The sequence below is a fragment of the Nicotiana tabacum genome, chromosome 13 (assembly GCF_000715075.1).
Source record: "Nicotiana tabacum cultivar K326 chromosome 13, ASM71507v2, whole genome shotgun sequence".
In the NCBI taxonomy this organism is placed as follows: Eukaryota; Viridiplantae; Streptophyta; class Magnoliopsida; order Solanales; family Solanaceae; genus Nicotiana; species Nicotiana tabacum.
Genome location: NC_134092.1, coordinates 75,193,538 through 75,203,691, shown reverse-complemented (window position 1 = coordinate 75,203,691; position 10,154 = coordinate 75,193,538). Strand labels below are relative to the sequence as shown.

Sequence of the window (10,154 nt, the reverse complement as noted above, 5' to 3'; positions counted from 1 at the left end):
AAGTATTAATGAGCCTCCTAAAAGTAGCACCACCTTTACCATAAGGGTAGCACAAGTTCTTCCATGCATCCCAATGATACTTTCCTCCACGTTCTTGCCCTGACCAGAAGAATCTGGCTACAAATTTCTCTATGAGCTCTAGAATCCATTTGGGTGGATTCGCAACAGCCAATAGATGTATAAGGAGAGCCAGAAGAATATGTCTGATGAGGATAGCTCTTCCCCCAGTGGAGAGGATTTTGGTATGCCACCCTTTGATTCTACCAATAATTTTGTTCACAATAGCTGAGTAAAACTCAATCTTCTTTCTCTGTGTTGTTAGAGGGTATCCTAGATATTTAATGGAAAACTTTTTGATATTTCATGCCAGGGATAGCCTTCATTCTGTTGATAGTGATCAAATTTGTCTTGGTGCTCATTGCGAAACAACTCTTGTTCTTGTTGATGAGCTGTCCAGAGTTCTTCTCATATTCAGTTAAAAGGTACTCAAAACCATTCTCATGGACCTCTTGTCTCCATTGCAGAAAAGAATCGTGTCATCTGCAAATGACAGATGGTTAACTTTAGGACAGTTAGTTTTCATATAAAAACTTTTGTAACCAGATCTATTATATAAATTGTTCATCATTTGAGAAAGAATTTCAGCACTCAAAATAAAAAGTGAAGGGGAGAGAGGGTCTCCCTATCTTAAGCCCATTCCAGATTGGAAGAAACCTTTTCTTCTTCCATTAACAAGCACGTAATACTAATTATTGGAGATATACTTGTGAATAATCTCAATCCACTTATCACTGAAACCAATCTTCTTTATGATTTTCCCAAGGAAAGTCCATGAGACTCTGTCATAGGCTTTAGTCATGCCAAGTTTTATGACAACATTGCCTCGCTTATTTGGTTTGTTGATGTCACTAATGATCTCCTGTGCAAGGAAAATATTTTCTGAGATTGATCTCCCCTTGATGAATCCGTTTGGTTTCTGGAGATGACCCTAGGTAGTATATTGGAGAGCCTAAGTTGAGAATTTTAGATATGATTTTGGAAGACACATTACAAAGGCTAATTGGTATGAGGTATGAAAAACTTTGGGGTGCTCAACTTTAGGAATCATGATATTACATGTATGAGTATAGAATTTAGTAAGTGTAGAGCCTCTAAAAACAACTTTGACAGCATTATGCACATTTTCAGAGATAATGTCCCAACATTTGTGATAGAACATCCCACTAAGTCCATCAGGTCCTGGAGAACTATTGGCATAAATGGATAACATAGTGTCTGTTACTTCTTGGAGAGTAGGAATGACATTGATTCTGATGTTATCATCTTCTGTGATACATCTTTAAATACAGTTGAGAGTTCTAAAATCAATGTTGCTGGAGTCTTTAGAAAAGAGGTTCTTGTAAAAGTTCACATCTTCCTCAGTAATAGACTCATAATCTTCAAACCAGTTACCTCATTCATCTTGAATCCCTCTAATAGTCAACTTTCTTCTTTTGTCCTTAATAGTAGCATGGAAGTAGGCAGTATTGGCATCTCCCTCATTGAACCATTTAGCTCTAGCTTTTGGCTCAAAATAGAGTCTTGAATCTTTAGGTATCTTATAAACTCAGTTTTACTCTTGAATAGCTCACATCTATTCTTTGAAGTATCATTGGTCATTCAGTTCTCTTCCAGGTCCCTAATGAGATTTTTTAACCTTTTAGGTTCCTCAAAGATATCTCCAAAAGTTTTTCTGGACCATGTACTAAGTGCCTTAGTAGTATTCTTTATCTTCTGATACAAAATATATAAAGAATTATTTTGGATATAAATACCCCAGCTGTTCTGCACTATCTGAAAGAATTCAGGGTGTTCAATCTAGAAGTTAAGAAACTTGAAGTGCCTAGTACCTTGAATATCTTCATGATGTAGCTTCACCAAAAGTGGAGCATGATCTGAGCAGGATCTGGAGAGGTGTGTGACTGCTATGCTATTAGGAGTATCAAATCAACTAGAATTATATACCAATCTGTCGAGTATTTTTCATATAGTGAGGGGCGAATCCCTGTTATGACACCAGGTAACTTTAGCACCAGTAAAACCAGCATCTTGTATACCACATTCGTTGAGATAACCTATGAAGTCTAGACTTTACTCTACTCTAGTCTGTGTAGTCTGCCACACAATGTTTTCTCTCTATTAGTGATCACATTAAAGTCTCCAATGACCCCCATGGATCTTGAATGGCGGTAGCTTAGTCTCTTAGGTCCGACCATAACTCCCTCCTCAAATCTATAGAGCATTTAGCATAAACAAACGTTAGTAGAAAGGAGGGGCAACTATTGTGGTCAGCCTTAATGTGAGCATGTTGTTCTTTGTCTTGAAGAATAGTTATGTTGATGTCATTAGTCCAAAACAGCCAAACCTTGTTAGAGCAATTAAAGAAAGCCTGATATTCCACTATATTGTATTAATCATTGGAAGTATTATAATTGAGGGTGCTTTGAACTGCCATTGAGGAGTCAAGAGAATTGTCTCTGAAAAACTGACTCCCTCCAATATTGTGTTAATTCCTTGGGGACATGTTGTTGATATTGGAGATATTAGTCAGCTCCTTGTCTCTCAAGTAGAGCGACTCTTCAGAGTGGGGATTTCCGGTACCCCTCCTGATAACTTCATCGTCGAATAAAGATTTTTGAATAACCTCATAGATGCATTCTATAAATATTTCCTGGTTGAGCTTGTCGCTCGTTAACACAACTATGTCTTGCACTTGGACAACTGAAACACCAATAAGCTCATCTATTGAGTCTGGAGGGCCAGGCTCAGGATTTTGAGGTCCATTTCCCATTTTCACCTTCAGTATATCCAGTTCCTGGGCCTTGTTGGTCAGGCTGGCTACCTTCTCCTTGATATTAGAGGTGACCTGCTTCAGAGGAAGTTTATGGGGGTCTATAGGGGTATAGTCTCGGACAATTGATCCTCTCTCTTGGTAGTATCCTCTATTAGAGGTGCTAACTTTGTCTTTGAATCTTTGTTTCTCGGTGGGAACCCTTTTGCTATTATTGGCTTCATTACTAGTCCAGAACTCCTTACTGCTTTGTGCTTGTTGTTCGATGTTCTCCATATAAGACAAGGGTTCATTTCTGTTCTTGCTGACTCTAAGATTATGGTGGTGCATTTCATTCTTGTTCTGCTTCCTTTCCTTTATTTGTTGTTGTGCTCCCTGTCCCATCTAGAGTTCATTCCAAACTGAAAATTAGAGTCTTCCCCAGCTTTACCTTGTACATTGTTCTCCTTATCTGTGCTAGTATCCATCGTTTGCTCCATTATTTTCTTCTCAGCTAGTTGATTGAACATATTGCTATTAAGCTGATAGTTTTTGCCTTGATATAAGCCTTCATTCTCCTCTGAGGGTTCTTTGGAGAAGAGTTCCCATTGATACTGTTTTTGCCTTTTTCTTTTCCTTTTCTTTTGTCAACTTGTTGCCATCCTTCCTCCATAGTAGATTTGGAAGTAGTAGTGTCTTGTTTGTTGTTCATACTTATATCTACTTTCATCTTTTGTGTTCCATGTTGTGTATTGACAGCGCTAGAAGTGGCCATATTTGAACTAAACTTGTTGCCTTTGTTGATTTGATTGTTGATGTTGCTATCAGATTGCTGGTTCCTCATTTCTTCTTCTGCCATCTCATTGTTTTGGGAATCCCCATGTACATTTTTGGGAGTATGTTGACAGACCTCCCTTGTGTGATCTTGGATACGACTATGGGAGCAAAACTGGGGGGGGCTGTTTCATACTCAATGGAACTGATTTTTTTAATTTGTTGTCGATAGCATTTGTGGCAAGCTTTTGTTTCCCGTGAAAGACAATAGTTGATGGAGACACAATTGCGCAAATATATGACGCAGAGAGCTCTCTGAGCGAATGGTTTATTCAGTGAGGTGATTCCACAATTATGTACAAAATTTCAGTCCCAATCAATTTTTTATTCATGCTGGGATTCAACTGCACCTTATTACCAAATTGTTGATAAAAAATAAGAGCCAAGCAATACTGTCATTATAAGTTACCCACAAGTTTGTTCTTCAACAATGTATTCGTTGGTGTGGTGAGTACTATTAACTAGAAAGAGATTGATATTTTTCTCGGTTGTGTTCCACTCTGTATAGTTGGTATTGTATATAGGGTAGAATACCAAAAAACCTCTTAAACTTGACACGGATTATTAGTTACATCCCCAAACTATTCGTGGTCTTAATTACCTCCAAAAACTTGGCTATTTGAGAGCCATTACCCCCTGAACGCTGATGTGGCAAAGAGTTTAGATGCACTCTCTTTCAAGCGCGTGGGAATGGAAAATAATCGAAAAGTCAGCTTCCAAGTAGGTTATTTTTCAACCGTTAGTTGTCACATAATCATGTATAATAGTTTATTTATACAACTATGTTTTCTTCTTGCTTCATCTTAACATACAACCCCAACTTCTATTCCTTTTGATCTTTTCTATAGACAATATCTATTTATTCCAATTACATATTTCTTCTTTCTTTGGCCAAATTTGTAAAAAGTTTGGCTGAAACTCCATCATTTTAGTCAAATAGAAAACTTTTAGCTAAAATAATGGAATATTAATTGCGTAATTCTTGTTATTTTTCTGTAGATATAATGGTTATTTATTTCAATTGTATATTTTTATTTTTCGGGTTAAATCAGTAAAAAAATATATTTCCAGCTCCATTATTTTTTACCAAATAAAAAAAGTATAGCCAAAATAATAAACTTGTAATTGTGTAATTTTTTATATTTTCTTTAGATACAATGGCTACTTATTTCAATTGTACATTTTTCCTTTTCTTGCAAAATCTATAAAAAAATATTTGCTTAGAGCTCCAAAATTTTTAGCTAAATAAAAAATTATAGCCAAAATAATAATGTTCAAACTATTTAATTCTTACATCTTTTTTAGATGCCGTGACTATTTATTTTAATTGTATATTTTTTCCCCAGGACATAGTAAAAAAAGAATAACTAAAACTTCATTGTTTTTAGCCAAACAAAAAGAATTAGCCTAAATAATGTAGTTCTAGGCAAGTTTTATTATAAATATTATCTAAAGAAGTAACACACTTGAAAGGTAAAAAAATATATTTTATTATTCTAAAATACCACATGGACAGGAAAATCCACGCGACAGGAGAGTACATGTTACTTTTTTGGGATGAGATTGTCCAAGGAGGCAACAACTATCGAATAATTAAGTTCAAGGGGGTAATTAAGACTACGAATAGTTGTGTGTTATCAATAATCCGTGCCAAAGTTTAGGGGTGTTTTAAGATATTTTGCCTATCATTAGTAAATCAAACTGGGGTGAAGCTGATCCATAGCGTACTCTCATTTGTACGAGTGGAGCGCCTTCTTAGGCTAGCATCATCTAACTACAATAATATTACTTTTACTAAAAGCTTTTACAATCTTACTGTTGTATAATTCATTCTCCTACTTTAGTTTTTGAATGTTCATTTCTTCTTTTGACCTGCAATTTTGAAAACATTAGCCTTTGCTCCAGTTTTCGGGTGTTAGTGAATAGTTTCCTGCAGGAGCAAGGCTTAAATTTGTTCAAGATTGCATGTCAAAAAAAGAAAAGAACATCTTTGTTGACCTAGTTGAGGTATGTATTTGAAAACCTGACTTCGAACTTCTTGTTCTGATGAAACCTGGGGTCTCGCTTTAAAACCTGGGGTCTCGCTGTTTCCGCGTTAAAGCGGAGTTGGCTAGCTGCCAGCATATCTTTTAATTAGAAAAACATGCAAGTACAATTGTAGAGTGTCAAATTAGTTACTACGCCACGATAAAATGTTACTCTGACACACCATCCCCAACATAGTTTTACAGCTATGGAATGTTCCTTCCAATTTTTGATGTGTTATGGTTGTGGCATGGCGTTTGGATCTATTTATGTTTATGCCAACAACAACAACAAACCCAGTTTGATCCCATAAATGGAGCCTGGGGAGGGTAGTGTGTACGCAAGTCTTACCCCTACCTCATAGAGATAGAGATACTGTTTCCGATAGACCCTTTATGTTTATGCCAGGTAGATCAAAATGGTTTATGAGCGTCCAGGAAGGACAGAGGATAGTTTGAAAAGGGCAAAGTAGATGCAGAGAATTAGTAAATTGTCTTGGTTTTACTTCTAAAATTCATGCCCAGACAACATGCTTTTAACACATCCCCCTAAATAAGTGAATACCAAAAAATACAGAGAGTGTGAAATGGAAAGGAATATGGAAAGAATGAAGCAACGAAACCGGAAGTCATTGCTAGTATAGTAAAGACTGTCATTACAAACAAATATAGGGAGATGGTCATGTTAGGTTGCAACAATATATGGTTGCTTCCACATTATTATACATGATAGAGGTCAGGCTAGAAGAAGCTGCTGAGTGAGCAAGCAATTCAAGAATCCAATATAATGGGGTGGTGGGTTAAAGAATGTACATTTGGGATAGAATTATTTATCTGATGGTGAGGTGATCAAACATCATCAGCATCACTTCCTGCAACATGAGTTTCATGACTGGCCCAGTAATGGCTTCCATCAGGGCCAGAAATCTTAAACCTGTTGAGTTTCAAAAGAAAAGCACCTCAGAGAGGACTTATGAGCTATGCTCCTAATTACTCAATTCTAAAGAACACTGAATTAGACTACTGACCGCTCAAGGACGGATTTTCCTTCTTTGTACTTTTGGCTCTTCTCATGGGCGGTCTCCTGCAAAAGAATTACTATTAGCAACTAACTGAAATTGTTTGGTAACTGCCAAATGACAATGTCTACCATGTTAGCACTCTGTACTCACATATTTCCATCCAACAATTGACCCACAACAGACACAGAAAATGTCGGCCACAGTGTGCATACCAGTCATCATCATTCTATTCTCTATCTCGCCAGAAGTAACATTCACTCTGTCAAAGAAAAAAAGGGCATATAGAATATACTGAACCACAAAGTGCATTTTCATTATGAATGTTTCTACTAAATGATAATATGGAATAAAGAGACTTGAGAAGAGCAGAACTTATGAGCAGGAAAGCAATCAACTTGAGCACAATATAGGTATTATTGCGATGCCGCTCTAAAGATTTAAAAAACAAAAAAAAAGTAAGTCAAGTAAGATTTTTTTTGAATATTGATGTGTTAATATTTGTACTCCTGCAAAATACAATTTAATGTACATGATATAACAGTCTGGTATAATTCCATTACGTTCTACACTGATTCCAATAGATTATAAGCAGGGGCGGCTCAATAAATATGGAGGCCTAAAGCAAAATTTCAATGAGGGGCCTTTTTTATATAAAAGGAGAAATTCATATATAATTTCATTTAAATTTTGTATTTCTAGTTTTTCATATGTAAAGTTATTAATAATTTTATCTAATCCATTTAATTTCTCTTGAGATATACACGTTGTGGGACTGTATTAAGGTTTTAATCTTTATTGAGTTATGAATTAATAATCGAATTCTTTCTCAATTTATGGTCTAGAGAGTGATTCCCGAAAAGACATTTTTTCTCAATTTATGATCAACAATTTAATCCTACTTTTTTACTATGAAAATTTGTACTTTCTCATTTAAAACACTAAATATTATTCTAAAAATAAATTAATATAATAACATGTTAGAAAAATTTGGGGCCCCAAAAATTAGGAGGCCCAAAGCAGCTGCTTTAGCAGCCTTACCCTTGGGCCGGCACTGATTATAAGTAAAGACCAGCTAATTTTATAGTCAATGACACGAATATATCAAGATATACATCTACTGTACCATGATCTTAACAAACTAAACCTAACGACCTTGCTCACAAGTTTTCATGTGCATTTCAAATATTGTAAGCTGGTTGTGACCTTTCATAGCGATCAATCTACTTGGGTCAAATGTGACCCAAGTAGAGTATGGGGCCCAAAGAAATGCCAAATAAATTGCACATAATCCAGTTGCATCCAACTTTTGAAAAGTGAGTCTTCTTCATTTCAATTCATGAAAATTTAGGCTAACTACTACAAACATGAATTCTTCAAAACTTCATCTTTTTTCACTTTCTAGTTGAAGAACGTCCTCCACGCCAATAAAAGAAGGTACAAGAAGCTAGATAAGGAGGATTTACACAGTAGCTCTTTGCATCCTAACTTTGTAGCAGAGGTATGCAATAACAATGTTCATCAAACCAAGTAACAAATAACTTGTCCCCCATCAATGCCAAGAAAAGCTTAACAGCAATAACAGGAAATATAATGGTAATGGCTTTCATACTCTAACAAGAATAAAACTAATAGAAGTTGCACAAGTTTGTGGGACTTGTGATTTTACTGCTGCAACTGTAAAGATTGGACATGTGAAATGTCACAAAAGATTTCTAGTGATTGTGTGTGCAGAATCAAAGGGACTTACACCTTACTGAAGAGATAAGCCTTCCCATGTCGGCAGTGGAAAGACTGAAGGAAAGATCAGAGGTAAAACACTGAATCAGATAACTTCATGACAACAATTGCTTAGGGGCTGAAAGAAGAAAGTAACATAAACTTAAATGCAAAATTAGCTGGGTAATCATCATTTAGTTCCATTCCAAGCATTTGAATTTTCTAATGAACAAAGGGTTTGAAGCTCCATCACTTGAAAGCATGCTATAGTTACATGCTGTACAAGACAGAGGCAACTCTCCGTAGGATAGATTTGACACAGAAAGTATAGAACAAATACAACGAAAGTCATGCAATCCACATTATAAAGAAATTAAGTATAATAAAGTCACAAAACAGACACCAAGTTGATAAATATAAAAAACAGACAGTACCCATGAAGTATTGAAGCTATTAGTCCACAAAATGGGAACAAATGGCAAATGCCAATCAAGTATACTCCATTTATCAACTCAACAATGAACTCTTCCACATAACAAGAATGGGCCTCTAATGCATACCTGGTAAAACTAGAAGGGTTGCCACATTGGACTCTATCAGCAGTACCAAATATTTTTCCTTTGAGAGGTTTTATTTTATTCGCAAGAATGCCCATACATGCCCCCTTTTACTCCTAAATCAACAACACTAGAAAACACAGTTCTTGGATGGTAAAAATCCATCCCCTTTAGGCGGAAAATTACTCAATCTCAGACTTTGCTCACTCATATGGCTGATTTTAAGTACCTAACTTTTATTGACAGATAAATTTATTTTACAGAGCAAGAACACAGAGAAAAATCCGTAACAAGTTCACACACAATAAAATAAAAAGAATTAAAAAAAATTCAACCACCGATCGAGCCCAAGATTGTACTTTTATAACGAAATAAATCTAAATAAGCAAAATTAAAGAAACCCCAGTTGCAAAATTGTGTAGATTACAACAAAAGAGTGATCAAACAGATAAGTAAACTGATTTTGGAGAAGACGAGCAAAACCTTAGAAACGATGCTTTCAGAAAGAGCAAGATGGGTTCCACAGTGCTTGCAGCTATAGATCTTGCCTTCAAGTGTCAACACAAATAGTCTCCCCATCTTCCCCTCTTTGCCTTAGAAGACTTTTGGATCAGTATTAAATTGAAGAATCAGAATTAAGGTTGAAAATTAAAACAGCTCAGGAAAAGAAAGATAAGGGCTAATTAAAAAAAGAAGATATGGATCAAAAGTTTGTCATTGTTGCACTAAATATGTGGATAATGGTTTTTGTTTCAGCTGAAAGATAAGTAACTTCAAGAAAGAGAAGGCATTGAATGTGTAAGAGAGAGTTCTTTGACTGATGTAACAAGTAAAGAAGTACAGAAGTTACCCTTTTGCGAAGCAAAGGTGCAAAATATGTGGGTGGACAAAGCTACTTTGGATTTACGTATGTAATTTCTACCCCGAGTCCGGAACCAAACTGCCGTTCTTTTGTATTCAAGCGGTTAAAAAAAGATTGGGCATCATTTTATATATAGCGCGATTATTCGCTGCGCTATACTTTAATGATAGTTTTGTCCGTTAAAGTATAGCGTGATTATTCACCATGCTATATTTGAACTTAAAATGGGCAGGAGGTATAGCGCGCATATATGCGCGCTATACCTATATAAAAAACCGTGTCATCTCTTTCCCCCACCAGACGCGAACCAGCAGACCCCAAAACCAAAAT

General features: G+C 35.9%; 1 protein-coding gene across 1 annotated transcript; it reads right to left on the bottom strand.

Moving 5' to 3' along the window:
* Positions 1 to 6,276: 6,276 nt before the first annotated feature.
* On the bottom strand, positions 6,277 to 9,845 carry LOC107795136 (protein yippee-like). Its single transcript, XM_016617719.2, has 5 exons — positions 9,446 to 9,845; positions 8,437 to 8,480; positions 6,840 to 6,948; positions 6,696 to 6,751; positions 6,277 to 6,601 (listed from the first exon to the last, which is right to left on the bottom strand). Exons 1-5 carry the CDS (start codon positions 9,539 to 9,541, stop codon positions 6,517 to 6,519), a joined length of 390 nt encoding a protein of 129 aa, XP_016473205.1. The 5' UTR covers positions 9,542 to 9,845; the 3' UTR covers positions 6,277 to 6,516.
* Positions 9,846 to 10,154: the final 309 nt, after the last annotated feature.

Excerpts from the sequence above, each read along its gene's own strand:
- LOC107795136 (XM_016617719.2), bottom strand. The coding sequence starts at position 9,541 with ATGGGGAGACTATTTGTGTTGACACTTGAAGGCAAGATCTATAGCTGC. Across the intron at positions 6,752-6,839 it reads CAATTGTTGGATGGAAATAT|GAGACCGCCCATGAGAAGAG; the intron begins GTGAGTACAGAG and ends ATTCTTTTGCAG. Across the intron at positions 6,602-6,695 it reads GGAAAATCCGTCCTTGAGCG|GTTTAAGATTTCTGGCCCTG; the intron begins GTCAGTAGTCTA and ends GAAACTCAACAG.